Here is a 22,847-nt window from a genome sequence, read left to right as displayed (position 1 = left end):
GTCAGTCCAGAGGATAGAGTCTGGAAAAGATGCGTCTCTCCTGCTCTGTGCGAGGAACCCTGCAGTACGAACATTTTTGATAATTATTATTCCTCAAATTATCACGAATATAACAGTTAATAAAAATACCTTCACAGAAATACACCCGTGGTTCGAAATCTCTCGGTAAAAGTTGTTGCACACGCTGGTAATGAAACGGGTGCAACGCATTTTGCCGAAGAGTATGGTGTATCCTGTATCTCGACAAGTTTAGTTGATACGACGCGCGACGAATACTCATGTCCGGCTGATCTTCGAATAAATGAAGTATTCGTTCTTGATTTTCAACCGGAACACGTGCAGGTGCATTATTTATGTTATGCACAAAACATCCCGTTTGCCGTAATCTTTGTACAACCCGTAAAATTGTACGATTACACGGGTAATGTGCACGCCCGGGAAATTGTTCGGCGTAAATTTCGGCAGCACGATTCGCGTTTTCGCCGGCTCGTCCATACGCTATTATCATTTCCGTCAATTCTTCCGAGGAATAATAGCGAGGCATCCTTTCGTTTGACACACAAATTTACACTCAGTAAAAGCTTAGGCATTTAAATTTAATATGTAGTTTAATAAGTAATTAAATAAAATAGGTTCAACACTTGTGACTTACTTGATAAATTGACAGATGTCGAAAAAGCCAGTTTAAGTTACAAAGATCGTAAACAGACTAAACATTTTATCTTTTGTCAAATTTATGTATAATACATTATCGACAATATTTACAATATTTTTTAACAATTGATAATAATAAAGGATACTGAAAATGACTTTCAAAACAAAACAATACTGAGTGTAAATAGTGTGATAAACGATCTACGGTTCTATTTCTGTGAAGGTATTTTTATTAACTGTTATATTCGTGATATTTTGAGGGAATAATAATTATCAAAAAATGTTCGTACTGCAGGGTTTCTCGCACAGAGCAGGAGAGACGCATCTTTTCCAGACTCTATCCTCTGGACTGACGAGTCGACGTTTACGCCAAACGGCGTAATTAATTTAAGGAACCGCCTTTACTGGTCGGATAAAAATCCTCATGTTATTAGACAGGGAGCTTTTCAATATCGATGGTCCATAAATGTATGGGCGGGACTCATCGATAATCATGTGGCAAGTACAAACAGAAAAAAACAATTATTTTATTAAATACTGTGTAACCAAAATTTTCTTTTATTTGTATTAGATTGGTCCATATTTTCTTCCGCCAGATTTAACCGGCGAATTTTATAAATATTTTTTGAACATCGAGCTCCCTGTTCTTCTTAAAAATATTCCGCTGGCAACAAGGAGAAACATGATTTACCAGCACGATGGGGCACCGGCTCATTGGAGTCGGGGAGTACGCCGACTTTTAGACGCACGCTTTTGCGACAGGTGGATCGGTCGTGGTGATCCAATTATTTGGCCACCACAATCGCCAGATTTGACTCTATTGGACTATTTTTTATGGGGACACATAAAAAACTTAGTCGAGCCCCAGAGAAACGGCACTGTAAACGAGGTACGCGAGGCCATCGTTGCGGCCTTCGCTACCATTACGCCGCATATGGTCCATCAAGCGACGCAAGACGTTGTTCGAAGGGCCCGACTCTGTGTGCAACAAAGAGGAGGGCACTTTGAACAATTTTTAAATTAAACTATGACAGTGGATTAGGCCTACCGGGGATACCACGATAAAAAAAACGCACTATGCTATCTACCGCTAGGTAGTGAGGAAATGATAGCACATCTTAATATTAATAATTTCCTAATATTAAAAATACGTTTTATTTGATGTCTGAAATCCTAAAGACAGCATAATATGTTAATGTTAATATCGTGCTTTCGGAAGCGCGGAAACATTTAATTGTTTGTCGGCACGGTATCATATGATCGCGAGCGCATTCGTTTCATCTTTGCCGCAAAGACTTCAATACGTGATTGTTTCTTTCTGAGTTGACTCAGATTATATCTTTAAAAACACCGTCGCCGCCGCGGCCGCGGCCGGCCCCTAAGTTGCTTAGAGCTCATTCGCCGAACCCGCTCGCCAATCAGTATTATTCGACTCGGCTACTTTCTGCAGAAAACGAAACAATGCCATCGCCGCGCCCAGCCCATAGATTTCTTAGCGTTCATTCGCCGAGACATAATAATTTTTATAAAATCAACGGTTACGAATTTTGCATAATTGTATAGGACTTTTCGTCTTAAAATATTCTTGTCTACCCCAAAATTTCGGGAGTGACAAAACGAACCGATATGTATGAGGGATGATAGATTGACACCGTACCATTTGCAAAATTCTCAAGTTATTGAGAAAAATAAAATTGTATAGGCGTAAGAGCGACAAGGATGCTGCGCGTGAGTGAGTGCGACAGACGACGGCGCCATTTCTAGCGATTCGCCTGTCGCGCTCACTCACGCGCAGCATCCTTGCCGCTCTAACGCCTATACAATTTATACATTTTAATTTTTTTCTCAATAACGGTTGAGAATTTTGCAAAATAGTACGAGACTTTTCTACTTGTCTCAATCAATTCTATCTATCCTCCCAGTATCCTTCGTTATGTCTGGGACACCCTGTATATATATATATAGCTTCCTTGTCGCTCTTGCGCTAGACAAATTAATTATTTTCTCAATAACTATTAAGAATTTTGCAAAATGGCACAGGACTTATTAACTTGTATCCACGAGACCTATCTAACTCTGACAGTTTGTCAATATGAAATGATACACCCTGTATATATTAGTATTTTTTTAAATTATTTTTACAGATGTCAACTGATCAAGTAAGATGGAAAATGAACTCTCTACACAAAAAGTACAAAGAGTGTTGTGACAACAACAATAAATCGGGAAGAGGCGTGATAAATTTTAAATGGTATAATCAAATGGATGAAATATTTGGCAAAGATAAAGACGCTATTGCTGCTCACACTGTATCGAGTAATATAATACTACCAGAAGTTAATAGGACAAGACATAAGGAAAATATACATGTCCCTACAAGTCCTGTAGCAGGCACTTCACAAGTGTTACAAATTAACAAAAATAAGGAGTGTACATCTCAAACTCAACGACATGGAACAGGAACAAATTTGGCAAAAAAAAAATTAAATATTGAAAAACAATGGCTACAGTTTTTAGAAAATAAAGAAGTAAGAGATGCTGCAAGAGATAAAAGACATGAACAATCTCAAGAAAGAGCAACTGAAGACTTTGCATTAAAAAAGCAAATAATAACTTTAAAAAGAAAACAATTAGAACAAAAAAAAAGAAATAGCATTAAAAAAATTAAAAGATAAAGAAAATAGACATTCCGAAATTATGGAAATCGAAAAAACCAAATGTAATTTATTAAAAAAATTATTACAACAATCTAATGTTAAAAATAATTCTGAGTTTGATGAGTAGTAAACATTATAAAAACATTATTTAATTTTTACGTTATGCAATTACTAAGTGAGAATTTTATTTTTATTATTATTTGTACGAATATTATTTTTTTGTAAGAACTATATGTTTGTTCAACAATATTATTAATATAAATTGAGTTAAATGTTTAAATAAAGTTTAATATAATATTTGAATTCTGTTATTGTTTATTCCTGTCCAAATAATTCGTTACATAATTCCCTTCTTCGATCTACACGTTGATTAATATTTTCACATTGATTAATGTTTTCATTACATTCATTTATATTAATATAATCATCATTTATTTCATTTAAATCATAATCAAAGTTATTATCATTATTATCCAAACAAATATTGTGTAAAATACACGCAGCTACAATTGTATTTGAAATAAATGGCATATCTCGATATTCCGAAAAAAATTTTATTCGTCGGAAACGTCCTTTTAAATATCCAAATGCTTTTTCTACAACCATACGGGTTGAAGAATGAATAAAATTAAACTCAGTTTGTAAAGGAGTAAGGTGACCATTATTACGAAAAGGAGGAACGAGCCATTCTAGTAATGGATATGCAGAGTCTCCGATAATAAATTTGCCTTTCGGAAAAATTACTTCTTTATATTCATTAGCTAAAATGTATATTGAAGATTTGTTAAGTACTCTTGCATCGTGAAAAGAACCTGGCTGACCACAATATATATTTGTGAATTTCATATTTGCATCTACGATAGCTTGAAGGTTTACAGAGAAATATTTTTTCCGATTACAATAATCTCTTACATTTTGTGCATTAGGTTTTTGTATTCTTATGTGACAACAATCGATAGCTCCTATTACATTTGGAATGCCTTTCTTAACATAAAACTGATGACAAACATGAGTAATACGTTCTCCTTGAGGCCATTTAATAACGTCATCCAATTTAGTTAAAATCCAAGTAGTTACACGACGAATTACTCGAAAGACGGATGAAATCGAGACATCAAATCTATCTGATATTGTTCGTAAAGGTTCTGTATTTGATAAGTGCCATAAAAATATTAAAAAACTGAGTTTTGCTCCAATTGGCTTCACTCCAAATGAATGTAATGGAATAAATCCACTTTCCTGCAAATCATCTAGAAATTGAAAAAAAGTATGATTATTTTTATACATAACATGTGTAATAATATAAAAAGTAGTATGATAAATGTATGTATAAATGAATATACTTAACTAATAATTTTATGTATAATACTATTATTCTTAATATAATAAAAATAATAATAAAACCATGTAAAAATAAAATTTATATACAAGAAAATGATTAAAAGTAACCTATTAATTTATTTGCTGTGGTTCGTTCAATGCGTAAATGTTCCTTAAATTCAAGATCTGTTCAACTATCCACAATATCAAGATAGTTTTTAACTCGATGTCTCTTACATCCACTGATTAAATATTTTAATATAGAAAATAACAATATACACTCATTGTCTTCTTCACTACTAGAAGATGTATTAATAAATGATAGAGATAAATCATTTTGCTCACTAGAACTGTCTGTACTTGTAGTACTACTGTCATTGACAGTTTCCATCAAATAATTTATTTTAACTTTTTTGTGTGCATTCATCTGTAAATATTAATAAAAAATTTTTTTAATTCTGATAATACTCTAGAAACCAACTTCACCAACCGGTTTTTCACTACTGTAGCGCATTATGGCAAAATAAAGAACTAAAATGTGTTCCAACTATAAGTCGACACTGTGTAACACACAGGCACACTGTGTCGACACTGTGTCTCTTAGCTGGAACGCACCCTTTATCGTTTTTTAACGAAAATATTGCAAAATGAATAATAATTATATCTTTAGTACACTATTTCCTGTACAATTATCACAAAACCCGTTATCAGTTTGATACCAATGAGAGTATGTAACATTAAATAAATCTTGTAGATTATAGCTCTGTTTATTAAAATTAATAATAGGTATCGAAATAAATAAATTATTAGAACTAATTGTTTTTGTATATTGACACGTAACACACCGAATAGTAAAAGTTATTTCATGCTCTACTGACTCTCTTATACACTCGTACCTTGTACACAAAGTTGTTAAAAACTTGATTCCGTCTAGTTTTATATTCATCGTAAACGATTCTCCTAAATTTTGTCGAACATCATATGTATTTAAATTACTCATTCCATATTCATACCGATGCATTAACATACGTAGAATATTTGATTTATCACAATTTAGCAGTTGCTTTCTAATAGGACTTAAATGAAATAGACATTGTATAACCGTATTAGCATAACATACAACAATTTCTGTATTTTCAAAACCACGTAGAACCCAAGTAGTATTTATTTGTAACGTTTGATTTTGCTGACCATTTTCTTGAACTGCTTCGACTAGTTTAGATTGTATCCATAGAATATCTTTCACTTTGATACGACGTTCCTTTTGCATAGTAATTATTTCTGCCTCTGGTTTGTACTTATACCTTATAGTCGATTGTATTCGTCAATAGCTTTTTCGTCAGCTGTCACTTTGGAAGGATCAAAGTTAATCAAATTCAATCCTTCCACAGTTGTTACTCGAGACAATGCAACGTAAGATTGACCATAATTAAATATAGAATTTCCTATATCAATAACAGCAGTCTGTAAACTCAATCCTTGACTTTTATGAATAGTTATTTCATAACTCAGACACAGTGGAAATTGTTTTCTTACAACAAATGCTTTATCCACCACTTCAAATTTAACGTTTACTCTTTCTATCAAATATTCTAATCCTGAAGGTAAAAGCAATTTAATTTTTTCCACACAATCAGTAGATATATCTTGTACAACTGAAACTACTGTAGCTATTGTACCGTTCACCAGACCCAAAGTAGCATCGATATTACGCCTTATCATAACTTTTGCTCCAATTTTAATTACAATTATTTTTGAAAGTCCAGCAGTTTTAGAATTATCATCGTCATTATTTGATAATACTTTTAATACTTTTTTTTTTAAATATAAAGTACAGTCAATTGTATCTTTAGCAATTAGTAATATCTCTTTCGAATCAATGCGACTTAACATAGCTGTATTGAGAGCGTCACACATATGACGTGCAGGTAGTAGACAAACAGCGTCCGATGAACAATTATTAATAAAATCGCATAATTCCTTTAATCTGGATTCCAAAGAATCACCTTTAAAAATTATTTTTCTATTTTCAAGTACGACACGATCAGTCGTTGTCAATGTACCAATACGAATTCTCGACAACAATTGCCTATATGTATCGTCTTCTCGCTGACGCATATTAATCGTCAATTTATCGTAATGAAATAACGTAGACCACAAATTAATAGCAGTTAAAGAACCAATGCATTTGCTAATATTATCATTTGATAATTGCGCAAAAATACAATCTTCACGTACAGGAGGCAATTGAAGTAAATCGCCAAATAAAAGAATGTGTTTTTTATTGAACCAACCATCTTCAACGTCATTTGTATCAAATATTTCTGTCAATCGAAAATGTATATACATTAAAACCAAATTTGATATTATTGACACTTCATCAATTACAAAGAGAACAACTTCTTTAAGTTCAGTTCGTAAAACGTTTAATACATGATTAGACAATGGTTTATACTTTGAAGTCTGACCATGTTCAACAGGTAATTGAAGTAATTGAAGAACAGTCAAACCATCAATGTTAAACGCTGCTATATCAGTAGGTGCTGCTAAAGCGGTATCTTTGTTGAGATTATGTTTAATCCAACATTTAATCGTTTTAATTAAGAAACTTTTTCCAGTTCCACCTTCTCCACTAACATATAAACGTAATATCGAATCTTTCGACCTTACCGTATCAATGACTCTATCAAATACTCTTAGTTGATCCGCATTTAATTTTGCTATTATTTCTGAAACATCGATATTATCTATTTTCTCACCAAGATCTCTAAAATCTTGCATCGCTTCACCAGCTTCTATATTTTGAATACCAATCTTTTGTTGTAATTCTTCATCAACTTGCTGAACCAACTGTTTTGCATTTTCAAATACTTTTTGCAATTCTTGTACTTTTTCATGATATTGCAATGCCTCTGTAAGATGTAATTTTGCTTTTTCATATGCTTCTGCATAAGTGTCACAATTATCTTTAAGATCGTCTAAATTTCGCCAAGGTTTAAACATAAGCAGTAAAGAAAAGAAGTTATCTTCGGGCTGTGTTTCAACATTGTATTTATAATGATTAATAAGACATGCACATCGTCGTCGTTTAAGAAAATGTTTACTATCTATTTTATAATATTCAATTCAATTATTCTTTGGCTCAATTGTCGTGACATCATACCACTTTGCGAACTCATAAAGAGACACTGATTCCAATTTTTCCACTCTATTTGGATAATAATCATTTACTAAAGCCGGACAAAATAAATCTGTGGATTCTTCATCTAGAGCTTCAATCTCTTTACGACTTTTTAATTTTTTCTGTCGTATACGATTAACGTTCAACCATTTAATAGTTGTATTACGATCAGTTCCATCTAAAGGAATACTTATTAATGTATCTGCAGCTTCAAGAGCTCCACATTCCTTATTAGTTATAGATCGTAAACTATAATTCCAGAAAACACTGGCCAATGTTTTATTTTTATTATTTTTAAAACTCTCAAGATCAAAGTTAGATAACTCACTTTTACTCGCTTTATTTACATACTTAGTAACATACCATGTAAGCAAGGTCGACTTTTCACCAATAAATTGTATATCCATATTTCCTTCCCATGCAGTAAGAAGCACGGGATTATAATCATTAATATCAACTTCATCTTCTGTTCTAGGAAGATCATACAATCTACTTTTATGTTTCAATTGCTTTCTACCTGTTATTGCAGTTGCTACATCTCTCATATACAATGTTTCAGTAACAGGTCGTGGAAATCCAAAACGATACCTACGAATAACTTTTCGTCCTACTTTACCGAATGGATATAAATCTGGAAAACACATCAAATCCAAATTCTTTTCACGATTATCCAAAGGTACATCTTAAATTTTTAACATTTGATACAAAGCAGTTGCAGTTTTATTTTCTTTTTTTTCATATAATGGATATATAGTATATTGCTCGTAGTAACTCTCATTGTCATCTTTTTGAGTCAACATAGCCTTGCGCTGATGTAATTGAACTTCATCATCTGTCATCTTTTGCGTTTGCAAATTGGAATTATTTAAATAATTTTTTTCATTAATTGGAGCTTCTGCATCATTTTTTGTTTCTTGTGCCTGAAATTCTTTGTTATTAAGACTTTCTAAATTTAATTGAACATGTGTTATGGGCAGTACAATGCCAGAATATAAAAAGTTACGAACTTTCAACCATTTTAAAGCTTGATATATTTTTTTAAAATCCACTAAATCTTCCCAAATAATTTTTGATTTAGTTGGAATATTTCTAACTAAGATACATAATTTGTGATTTAAATTTATTGGATCAATTTTTGAACATAATTTATCAAAAGTTTCTTCTAAAGGAATTGGTAAATGAAAAGTTGAACCTTTAACTTTTTGTATTTTTTGTCTTTATGAAATTACCTTATGAAAAACTGTTCCCATTTTAACCACAGTCTGAAAAGCTTTAGCTCTCTGTATAAATATTTTCTCAAATTCGTTAAGAGAAGATATACACTCCGGTACATCATTTACGAATAAATTATTTAGAATACAATAAGCAGGTAACAGTCCGCTACGAAATTTTTTATCACAATAATGACATATGTATTCAGGATTAATTTTTTGTTGATTTACATATGCCATTAAATCGTTTCAAATTGGATTACTTCTACGTGTTTGAACTTTATTATTATTAACTTTAGAAATATTTTTCTTTAACTAAGTCTTTCACACGATATACAAATAAATCGTGGTGTATCAAGAGAACGTTTCTTCAAAGCTTTAAACGCATTTTGATATTTAGAAATAATATCATCATCGCTCATAATTGTATCACTTTGCTGATGCTTGTATATATCCGCTAATTCTTGTGCTGAACGTATAATTTCCTGTAATTTATCAACTTCACCACAAGTTAATGCTTCGTCCAACTGTAACATTTTTTGATAAGAGCTATAAAGTTGGTAAAGCAAACGTCTAATATATCTCACTTTTGGGAAATGCGGTGATAATAATTGAACTGGAATAAACATAGCTTTACAAAGATTTAAATTAATGTAACAGCTATGTGCGTGACCCTTTTTAGCATTTTCTAAATTTTTGTCAAAAATTGTTACAGTGCAATCGTGAATTCTTTGCATTAGTTCCGGAATTTTCCTCAAAGTACACTTATTTATAGCTTCTAACAATTTTTGATATCGTTCGATTAGAAGCGGATCATTGACTTTACATAAAGTACCGTATAATCACGATTTTTTTGCTCGAGCTTCTACCAAAGGTAACGTATTAACAATTTGTCCTCTCGTATTTAACATTAAAGGTTCCGTTACATTAACTTTGGATGAATTAATATCACAATACGTCGAATCAACGAAATAATTTTCAGACGAAGCTGTATATCTAGATATACCACAAAATGCACTTGATTTGTCATCAACTGTAATACATTCTGCAGCAATAGATAAACATGTTTCAGATCTATTTTTGAGTTTAGCTAATATTTTATACTTATTACGAACAAAAGTATCTCTAATATTGAAACACCACCGAACAATTTGTTCTGCTTTCAATCTTTTTTCAATATAAATTTTATTACTATTAGTAATACCTTGTTTGTATAAAATATGTATCACATATGTCTCAAAAAAATTATGAGTTCTTAAATAATTTGTGGATCTAAATTTTGCATATTTTTTAAAAATATTTTTGACAGAATTACTCTTTTCAACTGCAACTGTGTACTCTAATATTTGTTTCTGGTAGTATTTCTTATTATAAAGCCACTTACGCTCCGAGTGCAACCTGTATGTTGCACCGCGGGGGTGCCGTGGGATTTGTTCTCCAGAGAGAACTGTAGCTTTTGGAATAAAGTCGCCTTTTTTGTTAAATTGATTAACTTCTTTTATTTCCTTCTTCCTTTTTATAAAGTTACATTTGCACTTATTATTCGAGTATAGATTCCACGCGAGATACTTGTTAGCGACTAACTGTCCGGGCCACGGCTGCCCCTATATATCTCCTACTGTTGCTATGCCAAAAATCATAGCAATTAGCGGAATCGCGGGTGGCAACCGCGACTGTCCTCGGACTTCGCGTCCCGGCCGGAAATGCCGGGTTACCTTGATCGGCGGTATTCTGCCGATCAAGCTAAATGGTCGCGCGCGTGCGACATTCCGGCGTTATTCCCGAGCCTCTGTTGCTAAGGGCTCGGGATATAACATCCATCCCCCCTAGGGAGAAGAAAAAGGGTTGAATGTTTCATTTTTTGTTCAAGCCTTTTTCTTTTACAAGTTCCCTTTCCCTCGGGGAGAAAAGAAAAGACGTTGAGTTTGTGATACGTCTTTTTTTTTTTTTTTTTTTTTTTTTTGTGGTTAATTATAGTTTATTTTTATTACAATATTTTTTTCTTATTATAGTAATAGTTATAATAATGGCAGTAAATACGGTTAATGTTGTACTTAATCCTACGGAATATATTATTATTGTTTTTGTTCTTGCCGCAACATTATTATTATCTAGTTCGGAACGCATTTTGTTTAAATCTAAGCTTAGTTGTAGTAGTTCATTTTTATTTCGTACAATTGGTTCCCTTTGTATGTTTTTTAATTGTGACGTAATTTTAGCAATGTTGGTTCTATCTTTGATTGGTATCATAGTGATATTATATGTTGGTATACAAATATTGATGTCGCTTTCTCCTAGAAGAGTTTTCGATTGTATTGTGAGGTCGTTTGTACTTAATTGGCACGCGTCTCTTAGTATTATTTTACCTGATTTGATTATATTTATTTTTTTACTTGGCTTATGTTTACATCGTAGTTTAATGGTCTGTGACGCGGTCGAGTATAACCACGCTTGGGGCTCGTTTAGTGCCGTCCATATGCTAACATTAGATATGATATGGCGGGTTTCGCATTTCTCGGGTTGATGTCCCGGCTCGGTGAGTGCTAAGACTTCGCAAGGTGCGTTATCTGATATGTGGTACGTCGCGAAATTGTTTTTGCATATAAGTTTTTTACTTCCGCGGATACAATTATTAATTTTATCGCGGGTTAAGGTTATGTATTTGTTGTTTTCTTTGTCTAACGCGATATATTCGTGCGCGGTTTTAATTGTTTTGAAAATGTTAGCGTGGTCATAAACGGGAAACGGTATGACCGCTTTTAATTCGTATGTCGTATCGGTGACGACTGGAAATTTAATAATTATCATCAGAGCGTTGTGATCGCGGTAATGCGCTGTAATCGATATATATTTTTTGATTTAATTCCAGTTCTTAGGATTGGTATCGAACGGGAATTGTGATCCTTCGGGTAATTGAATCGTTGCATGTAGTAGCTCTGTTATGATCTTGTCAATCGGTAATAGCCGTGTGTTAATGATGCCTTTTTTAGTCCAGGAGATAAAGTCGATGGTGTCTTGTATGTCAGTCAGTAGGTCAGTCACGAGTATTCTTAGTGTGTTAAGATGTTCCGTCATCTCCATTTGTCGCGTTACTCTATCTATCTGCTGACTTAGGAGGATGGTCGCATTCGTTAAGACGCGGTCGTGTTGCTTGAGTTTAATCTCTAATTCTTGTATATGGCTTAGTGTACCGTTTAATATTTTAAGTTGATTTTTCGCTACGTGTTGAGTCGTTTGCTGGCTTGCAATTAGCAGTTGTAACTGCTCTTGAATAATTTTTTCGTCGTTGGCGTCCATTATGCCGAATAAAGTTTTCCCTACTGTGCCTACTAAGTCTATGAGACCTCTTTTAACGTGTTGGACTTCATAGGTCGCGGTTAATCTATCTAATGCGGTTATTAGTTTATTATTTTGCATTGTAACCAACATTGCTAAATTATGACATTTTTCTTTTAATAATTCGCCGTTATATGCTTCATGTAGTTTATTACAGGCATTTTCCGCGTCGTCGACTTGGTTTTGTAATTTCTTAAATCTGATTTCAAAGTCGGCGATGTTTATTATTAGTACTAATTTCCATGTAGTGTCGGATAGATGGAGAAGTCCGTAGTCCTCATAATATAATCCGGGTTCGTGGATGAATTGTGTAATTGTATAAGGTGCGGTTTCGATTGCGCTCTTCGCGGTGGTGAGTGTTAATCTGAAATGTTCACTGGTTAAGTATGTGTGTGTAAGGTGTTAGCATATCGTGTTGGAAGGTGTGTGAGTTTCGCGGGTCGTCTTCATCGTGGGAATGAAGATGCAGCGTCGACTAAAGGTACGTACTTTTTATCTTTGGTATAGGGTTTTATGCACGGATAACAATTACTTTCTCGGAGCTTCGGTTTATCAAAATTCGTTCTCGGCTTCAACGTTAAGGTTTTTCGTTCGTCTCATTAGTAAGACGCTAACTGTCGTTGTAGTAACATCGTAATATTGTTTGAAAAAGTAGAAAAGAGAAAAAAAAAGAAAGAGAAAAGTAATTGTTATTTCGTGTGTAGTTGTAGATATGTATGTGTGTGCGTTCGCGTGATTTATTGTTATTTTTGTGTTTTTTGTTTTTAGTGGAATCGCAATCCTTTTATTACGTCTGCGAGGAATGTTATTTAGCCTTTAGGCCTCGCGTATGTTCTGAATGCGTGGGGTTGAGGAGCCGCCACCGAGTTCAATACTTGTGGCACAAATTGGAGCCGAGTTTGCGAATGCAAACAACGAGGGACCTGGAGTGTCGCAGGGTAGCTGTTGTCCCTGGTGACTACATTGGTGAGTCGAATTATTTTGTTTTATTATACTGTACATGGTTTTTGTTGTTGCTATATGTATATTTTTTTTTTTTTTTTTTGCTTACTGACTAATTTGTTTTTGCTTATGCTTAATGCTCTATGAACGCTTTTAGTCTATTTGCATGCACTTCTATTATTTTTCTGCCTTTTCTTATGCTAAAGTTAACATCGCTATGCTTTTGTACTACTATGTACGGTCCTATCCACAGCGCATCTAATTTCTTGGACCGGCCGCGTCGAACCGTTTCGTCGTAAAGAAGAACGGAATCTCCGACTCTGAATTCGCGTTTTCGGGAATCTTTGTCGTAATTTTCTTTCGCCTTTTCTTTCTCGGTTTTCGCGTGATCGTGTGCGAGAGAGTTGGAGGCCCGTAATCGTTCGCGTAATTCATTCGCATAGTCGTCATATGAATACGTTTCTTTCGGCGCGGTCTTCAGTGCTGTCGGTAATGTAGCACGATGTCCGTAGATAAGTTCGAAGGGGGTTAATCCGGTTGCCGTATGCGGGGTTGTGTTATATGTAAACATTGCATATGGCAACCATTCATCCCAATCAGATTGATCTTCGTCGATGTAATGTCGTAGGTACTCGGCCAGTGTTCGATGCGATCGTTCGAGTGCGCCGTTAGTTTGCGGATGATATGCAGTTGTTTGTATTTTTTCCATCCGTAGTAGTTTACAAATGTTTTTGAAAATATTGCTCGTAAAATTCGTTCCTTGATCGGAAAGAACGTATTCCGGTATCCCGTGTTCAAAAATTATTTGAGTCACGAACGCTTTTGCTACGGTCGCGGCTTCTTGGTTCGGGATAGGAATCGCTTTACTAAATTTCGTGAGATTATCTTGAAACGTTAGAATGTATTTATTATTATTGTTCGTTATCGGTAGCGGTTCTACTATGTCTAGGGCGCATTTTTCGAACGGTCTAGTCGGCGTGTCTGTGATTATTAGCGGCATTTTTGTCTTCCTTGATAACTTATTCTTCTGGCACTGTTCGCATTTCTTTATGTATTCCTCTATGTCTCTTCGCATGCCTGGCCACTCATGCTGTAATCTGATGCGGTGTAGTGTACGTGTGATGCCTTGGTGTCCGCCTATTGGTGTGTCGTGGTATTCATGTAAAAGCTTCGCTTTTTCTTCTGTTGAATATGTGTTCTTTTCTTTTAGTACGTATATTGGGAGCTTTTCTTCTTGCTGCGGGAGGTTTCTGCTAAGCGCGTCCGCGTTCGTGTTCTTCTTTCCGTCTTTATGGACTATTTTGTAATTATACTCTTCGAGTTTCAATCTCCACCTTATCAGGCGGGACCCAGGATCATTTACGTTTGTTTGCACTAAGATGAAGGTTCGGACGAAAAACTTGAATACAGGTTGCACTTTATAAATTTTATTTTCTTTTGCACTGATTAACACTTAGCCACTGCTGGGCTCGAAAGGATAGAAATTATTACAATGTTTTAAATTTAGCAAGAATGGCTCTGCTGGCCGCGAAAGAATTAGCGAGAGATGCGTTCTTAATGCGTTCAAGAAGGCGACTGACTTGAGAGGCATTGCTTCAAAGAGAGCAGAGCAGTTTTCTATTGTAACAAAGAGCATCTTAGGTTTCGTTCGGGACCGTCCCGTCTTAAGTGAGATAAGGCACGGAAAATTTTGAATAGTTTCTTTCGAGTAGATTCTTATGGTGACAGAGAAATAATATCATTTGAAACAAAGCCTCTCATATAACCAGACTGGCGTCGCTCTGACGGCATTCGATAGTCTGGCGTTTAAAACGTTCGAATAGCATCATCTAATGATCTTAAACATTTCCGCCCGCCTCGTCAAAAGCTGACGAATTTTTTGCAAAGGTAGTATCTTGTACAGGCAAAGGAACAATTTTAACGGCGGGTCGCGTAAATGTGGATGATGCAGTGCGTACTGTTATCACCCTAACTTGCCCATCAGAACCCGGATGAGTTCCTATAATTCGTGCAAGAGGCCATTTACCTGGCGACGTTGTTTCACCTTTGATTAGGCAGAGCATGCCTACTTGCAAATTTGGCTGAGTTGTTCGCCATTTAGAGCGTATATTTAGCGTGGGCAAGTATTCGGCTGACCAACGCCGCCAGAAATGGTCACGCATTTTTTGCACGAGTTCCCAGCGGGAAAGTCTATTGTCGGATACATTAGCTAAGCATGGCTCGGGCACAGCATTTAACGCATTTCCTATCAGGAAGTGTCCTGGAGTTAGTGCTTCTAGATCCTCGGGATCATCGGAGAGTGGTATCAAAGGCCTAGAATTTAAACACGCTTCAATTTGCGTTAATAAAGTGTACATTTCTTCAAACGTTAGAGTAGCCTCTCCGATGACCCGTCGGATATGATGTTTCGTAGCTTTAACAGCAGCCTCCCAAATTCCGCCGAAATGAGGTGCAGATGGAGGATTAAATTTCCATTTAATTGCTTGATTTGCAATGGTTTGAGTAAATTCCTTACTCTTTATACTTTCAGCAAAGAATTTTCGTAATTCTTTGTCTGCTCCGACAAAATTAGTCCCTCGATCGCTTGAAATCGTGGAACAAATTCCTCTCCTAGAAATAAAACGCCGGAGGGCTGCTAAAAAGGCTGCTGTTGTATAATCTGAGACCAATTCAATATGTATTGCGCGCGTGGCAAAACATATAAAAATGGCCAAGAATGCTTTATGGGCTCGTTGCCCTCGACCCTTGCTTGTTTTGACCATTAAAGGTCCAGCGTAATCTACTCCGGTATTTAAAAATGGACGATTTACCGTAACCCGAGCTTGCGGTAAATCGCTCATTTGAGGATGCGGAGATGTGCCTCTCCAACGAACACATGGTACGCAGTTTTTAATGTGCTCCTTTACTGATGCTCTGCCTCCCATAAGCCAATAGCGTTGCCTTATGGTTGACAGTGTCAGTTGCGGTCCCCCATGCAGGGTCTTTTTATGGTAATGATCTATGATTAAAAAAGTTAAGTTTGAGCGCTTGGGTAATATTATCGGGTGCTGCTGATCCCGTGACAATGACGCATTTCGTAATCGACCGCCGATTCTTAAAATTCCGATCTCGCTTATAATAGGAGACAGAGAAGATAATGCATTATTTCGAGAAAGCGATTTTCCCTCAGTCAATAATTTAATTTCTTCCGAGAACCAAAGTCGCTGTGTTGTTAGGATCCAGAAGTTAAGTGATTTATTTATTTCAGACCAAGATAATGGTCCCTTTGAGCTTCCCTTTAGCCAGCGTCGGCATAATGCAGTGACTCTTAATAATTTAAGTAATGTTGAGAATTTTAATAATAATTCATTCTCTTTTGGTAACGTGGTTATAGTAAATACGTGAGACCTTTGCTCGTTTTTAACAGCAATTAATTCTTCAGAATTAATTTCAAAATTACTTAGATTTGGTTGTTCAATATTATTTTGCCTGAGCCATTTCGGGCCTAACCACCAGAGCGGGTGATTTTGTAGTTCGCTTGGCAAGAGACCGCGAGAAGCGCAGTCGGCAGGATTTTCATGACCTGGAATATGGTTCCAGTAAGCAGATGGTAATGCTTGCTGGATTTCCGATACGCGGTTCGCTACATAGGTGGTCCATTTTGAGGGGTGACCCTTGAGCCAGGCAAGAGTTACGGTAGAATCAGACCATAGATTAATGCTATTAAATTTTAATTTTATAGTAGCTTGAACGTGAACAACTAATCGAGTTAAAAGAGTGGCGGCGCACAATTCTAATCGAGGTAAAGATATTTTTTTTAGCGGTGCTACGCGAGTTTTGGCTTGTAATAATGATATTTTAAATTCATTATTCTGACTAATTTTAACAAAAATTACTGCAGCGTAGGCTCGCTCGGAGGCATCTGCGAAGCCATGTAATTCTATTAAAGATGTTGTTTCCGTGGTCATAAGCCATCGCGGTATTTTAATTTCCGACAATTTTATTAATTCATTGCGAAATTGTTGCCATAAATTGAAATCATCTTTATCTAACGGATGATCCCAATCATTTCCCTTAAGCCAGAGCGTTTGGATTAAGATTTTTGCTTTAATAATAACCGGCGCAAGCCAGCCGAGAGGATCGAAAAGCCGAGCTGTTTCGGACAGCACTATTCTTTTTGTAGGTACTTGGTTTTCTATTGGTGTTACATGAAAATAAAAGAAATCCTCTGTAGGATTCCAGCGAAGGCCTAAAATAGTATGCGTAATGTCACTGTGAAAATCTACTGGACCCTTGCTTGGTTCAGGTGTCGGAATTATTTTGCTTAGTTCACTGCTATTGAACGACCATTTGGCTAAGGGGAAGCCGCCCGCCGTGCAAATATTAATTAATTGCGTAATTAAGACCTTTGCGGATGATACTGAGTCTGCGCCAGTCAAAATATCGTCCATGTATATTTCATGACGGAGAACCGATGCACCTAAGGGAAAATTGTTCGCTTCATCGAGAGCTAATTGCTTAATTACTCTGTTAGCTAAATATGGCGCAGAACATAATCCGTAAGTAATAGTATTTAATTTATAATCAAAATATTCATAAAGAGAACTCGGACGCCAAATTATCCGCTGGTATTCTCGATCCTCTGGGTGAATTTCAATCTGCCGATACATTTTTTCAATGTCTGTGGTTATAGCTATCTGATACCGTCGCCAATTAGAAATTATATCAGAAAGTGCAGGAAGTAGGTTAGGACCGTTATGCAATACATCATTAAGGGACTCTGAATTTTTAAAGCGTGCAGAGGCATTGAAAACTACTCGTATTCTTGAATTAGGGTCATTGCTCTTAAATACCCCATGATGAGGCAGGTAATAATGCTTGTCAGATGTCGGAGGCGTTGTTTTGGACATGTGTCCTAACATTTCGTACTCGTGTAAAAAATAATTGTATTGAAATTGTAATTGTGGTTGTGAGTCAAGGCGTTTTTCTAACTTAGAAAAAATATTAATTGATGATGGTCGAGAGTTTGCAAATTCCGGACCTTGCTTAGCGAACGGTAGTCTGACCATATAGCGGCCTGATGGCAATCGTTGAGTGGTTTCAATAAAGAATTCCTCGCACTTTCGATCTGCGTCGGTAAGAGGAATTGGTTTTAACGGTAATTCTTCCTGTTGCCAGAAACGTGATACCAGTTCTACTATATTTTCTTGAGTTTGGCAATGATTTATTGAGACAAAAGAAGCAGACTGAATTTCACCCGTAGATCCGGATAAAATCCATCCTAATGCTGTTTTTAAAGCTATGGGCATTTTAGCTGTGCCCTTTCGCAAACCATTTTCTATTATAATGGCGTGAACTTCCGCTCCTAAAATTAAATCTATCGGATCGTTAGAGGAAAATTCAGGATCAGCAAGCACTAGGCCTTGCAAATGTGGCCATGATTCGTTATTGTTAATAATACGCTGCGTATTAACGGTAACACGGGGTAAAATTAATGCCGAAATCGTTACACAAAAGTCCTGATTTACGCAAGATTTTAAATTGAAGTTTACACGACCGCGCGCGTAACAAGTTTTATCGCCACCAATGCCGAAAATTGTGGTGGTGTCGGATTTTCGGGGTAAACGTAGTTTTTCTACGAGAGCTTCCGAAATAATTGATACCTCCGAACCCGGGTCGATGAGCGCTCGCACTATTATTTTTTTGTTATACTTATCGGTAATTATAACCCTTGCTGTGGCCAATAAAACCGAGACTCGTCCAGTTACATAATTACGCAAATGGAGAGACGTGACTGAGGCGCTTTGCGTGGCGGGACGCTCTTCCGGCTTTTGCGACGAGTTGGTTGACGGACCTGTTGAAGTTGAACCTGCTGGCAATGAACCTGCTGGTTGAGTTGTTCTGTGCATGATTGCTGGGCTTCGCAGGAAGGTTTCGTGAATGGTTGAGTGGTGCCGTCTTCCGCAGGAGACACAACTTTTCTTTGAAGGACACTGGCTAACGGCATGCTTTCCAAAGCAATTGATGCACAAACTATTTTCGGCGGCATAGTCTCGGCGCGCTGCAGGTCCTTTCCTGGAGAACTCACTACATGCAAGGATATAATGGTCTCCCTTGCATAAAAAGCATGAGGAGGGCTTACCTCCCGTGGTAAATGACGCGGTGTGCGTAACCAAAGCTCGGGCTGGCTTGGAAACAGTCGTTGTTTTTGTCGAGGTGTCATGTCCCGCAGGGTATAGAGCTTCTAAAGCCCGCAATCGATTTTCCAAAAAGTTTTTTAACTCTTCAAAGGTGGGTGGTTCGGTAGTGCCACCGATCGTTGTTTCCCACTCGCGGCGTGAACGAGAATCTAATAGTTCGATCACTAAATGAATAAAGAGATCGTTGTCAGTAATGGGGCGGCGAATTCCTTCCATTGTTCCGGCAGTCTGAAGTACATTATGGAAGAGTCGTCTTAGTTCTTGGACAGACTCCGTCCGCATCTTTGGCAATGAGGTAAATGTTGAAAAGCAGGATCGCACAAGCATACGTTTATTAGCATAATATTCTTTCAACATAGTCCAAACTCGTTCATAGTTATCGGCGGTGGTAGGAATATTTTTTACTAACTGCTCTGCCTCACCCTTGAGACAGCAGCGTAAATAATGGAGTTTTTCTACCTCCATTAATGATGAATCTCGGGCAATCATTGATTGGAAAAGATCCTTGAATGCGGGCCAGTCCTCAAATTTTCCAGAAAAAGTAGGCAGTTGAATGCGAGGAAGCTGGCGTCGAGAGGAAACTTCGCTCTCGCGCAGGGAGAGCTCGGGTTTTTCCTCCGTTTTGCGATGTTCTTCGGCGAGATCCATCAAGATCGCCCGCTGCGAGACGTAGGCTTCTTCGACCATGCTATAGGCATCGGCCTTAACATAATCATGCTCGGCAAGTTCCGTCCAAAAACTCGTATGAAGAGTTTCATGACCCTTTTCGAATTTGCTCCAGTAATTATCGAGAAGTCTCAAGCGAGTCTCGATGGAGCCGGGAGTGATTTTAGCCGCACCTCCCTTCTTTAAATTTTCCACCGAGCGTGAAATACGCCCGTACAAATCCGTCTGGCTACGGATTAATGAATCCATGCTTTGACTCATGTCGATTTAGACTTTTGCACAACACTGCACTGTAACAAGTTTTTCGAAAGGCAAGGATATGCGTATCCGGCTCGAAGGACCAAAAAATGTTTGCACTAAGATGAAGGTTCGGACGAAAAACTTGAATACAGGTTGCACTTTATAAATTTTATTTTCTTTTGCACTGATTAACACTTAGCCACTGCTGGGCTCGAAAGGATAGAAATTATTACAATGTTTTAAATTTAGCAAGAATGGCTCTGCTGGCCGCGAAAGAATTAGCGAGAGATGCGTTCTTAATGCGTTCAAGAAGGCGACTGACTTGAGAGGCATTGCTTCAAAGAGAGCAGAGCAGTTTTCTATTGTAACAAAGAGCATCTTAGGTTTCGTTCGGGACCGTCCCGTCTTAAGTGAGATAAGGCACGGAAAATTTTGAATAGTTTCTTTCGAGTAGATTCTTATGGTGACAGAGAAATAATATCATTTGAAACAAAGCCTCTCATATAACCAGACTGGCGTCGCTCTGACGGCATTCGATAGTCTGGCGTTTAAAACGTTCGAATAGCATCATCTAATGATCTTAAACAACGTTGAACAGCCAGATCAATGGTTTGTGGTCTGTTACAATCGTAAATGTTGTTCCATAGATATAGGGTCGGAAATGTTTCACCGCCCATACTATCGCGAGTAGCTCCTTCTCTGTCATGCTGTAGTTTCTTTCGGCCTTGTTTAATATACGGCTTGCATATGCAGTCGGATGATCCCTTCCTATCTCCCCTTGCGAGAGGATGGCTCCGATTGCATGATCCGAGGCGTCCGTTGTGACGATAAACGGGCGCGTGAAATCGGGGTATTTAAGTATCGGTGCGGTGGTTAAATTCTCCTTTAATATTTCGAACGCGTTCTGTTGGTCCATTTCCCATCGAAATTTTTCGTCCTTTTTCGTGAGCGTCGTCAATGGTTTCGCGATTTTCGAGAAGTCTTTTATAAATTTCCGATAGTATCCGGCTAGTCCGATAAATGATTGTACGTCTTTTAACTTTTTTGGTACCGGAAAATTTTTTACCGCGAAAATTTTGGAAGGATCGGGTCGAATTCCATTTTCGGTTATCAGATGTCCGAGATATAGTACTTCTTTTCGTAAAAACTCGCACTTGTCCGGTTGCAATTTTAAATTATTTTCTCGTAAACGTTTGAAGACGGCTTCGAGTCTCTTATTGTGTTCCTTTAATGTTGATCCGTAGATGACTATATCGTCTAGATACACGAGACACTTGATACCGTGTAGACCCGATAAGACCGAGTTCATCATGCGCTGAAATGTTGCCGGTGCATTTTTAAGTCCGAAAGGCATCCTATTGAATTCATAATGTCCCTCGGGTGTAGAAAATGCGGTTTTCTGTTTATGCTCTTCCTTCATTTGGATTTGGTGGTATCCTGATGCCAAATCCAGGGTCGTAAAATACTTCGCGTGCCCGAGTTGATCGAGTATATCGGTCATATTTGGAATAGGGAAAGAATCGCCTATTGTAATATCGTTTAGCTTTCTAAAATCGACGACTATTCTTAGTTTCGATTTTCCGGATGCGTCGGCTTTTTTGGGGACCACTAGTATAGGTGCGTTCCATTGGCTTGCGCTGGTTCTTATAATTCCTTCGTCGAGCATCTTCTTTACCTGCTCCCGTACTTCTACCTTATGTTTCTCGGGCAGTCGGTAAGGGCGGCAGCTAATTGGCCTACTTTCCTTTTCCGTGACAATTTCGTGCGCGACAGAGTCAGTAAAGGAAAGCGGGTCGCCTTGCAACTGGAAAATGTCGCAAAAGCTTTCGCAGATTTTTGTCAATTCACCTTTTTCTTCTTTATTCAAGTGTTGGATTCTAAGCTGTTTTTTAACGTGCTCTTTTCGCTGCTGCACTGCGGCTATATTTGGCTTATCTTGTAACGCGAGCGCGCTGACCGTGCACAATTGCGGCTCCGCTTCTATGTGTACTGCGGGTGTATGAAATGGCACGGCTGTGTCTCGTGTGTTTAAAATGCTTATGGCACAAGTATTATTTTCAGGGGCTACTAGACAATTGTCTATGAACACGCCGGGTTTAAGTTCATCGGCATATATTATTCCGATCTGGTTGCTGTCGGTGACGGCTTGTATTATCGTTTCGCTTCTCGGTGGTAGCGTCGTGCGTACGTACGGTTGTAGCGGGATCGCGGCGCGGTTAATTATCAAAAGTCCGTTCTCGACGTCGTATACGGTGCGTTGCGCTTTAAGAAAATCCATCCCGAGTATCCCGTCGTACGCAATGGGAAATTCGTCGGGCACTACGTGCATAATGTGCGAGATCGTACTGTCTCGCAAGTAAATTAACACGCGGGTTGTTTCTATTGTTTGCGCCTTATGTCCGGTCACACCAGTTAGAGCCATCGATTCAGTGTAAATCGGTGTATCGCCCTTCAGCTTCCC

General features: G+C 37.2%; 2 protein-coding genes and 1 pseudogene across 2 annotated transcripts; all 3 read right to left on the bottom strand.

The window, feature by feature from the left end:
* Window positions 1-3,469: 3,469 nt before the first annotated feature.
* Window positions 3,470-5,296, bottom strand: LOC139111848 (putative nuclease HARBI1; annotated as a pseudogene).
* A 640-nt stretch (window positions 5,297-5,936) lies between these two features.
* LOC139111731 (ATP-dependent DNA helicase pif1-like) lies at window positions 5,937-7,634 on the bottom strand. Its single transcript, XM_070672201.1, has one exon. It carries the CDS (start codon window positions 7,632-7,634, stop codon window positions 5,937-5,939), a length of 1,698 nt encoding a protein of 565 aa, XP_070528302.1.
* Window positions 7,635-13,434: 5,800 nt separating this feature from the next.
* LOC139111730 (uncharacterized) lies at window positions 13,435-20,407 on the bottom strand. The gene is made up of 4 exons (XM_070672200.1): window positions 19,423-20,407; window positions 19,135-19,367; window positions 15,328-18,742; window positions 13,435-14,717 (listed from the first exon to the last, which is right to left on the bottom strand). Exons 1-4 carry the CDS (start codon window positions 20,405-20,407, stop codon window positions 13,435-13,437), a joined length of 5,916 nt encoding a protein of 1,971 aa, XP_070528301.1.
* Between the last annotated feature and the right edge of the window lie 2,440 nt (window positions 20,408-22,847).

The sequence above is a fragment of the Cardiocondyla obscurior genome, linkage group LG25 (genome assembly GCF_019399895.1).
Source record: "Cardiocondyla obscurior isolate alpha-2009 linkage group LG25, Cobs3.1, whole genome shotgun sequence".
NCBI lineage: Eukaryota > Metazoa > Arthropoda > Insecta > Hymenoptera > Formicidae > Cardiocondyla > Cardiocondyla obscurior.
Note: the sequence above shows the minus strand (reverse complement) of the source record. Positions and strands in the feature narration are given on the sequence as shown.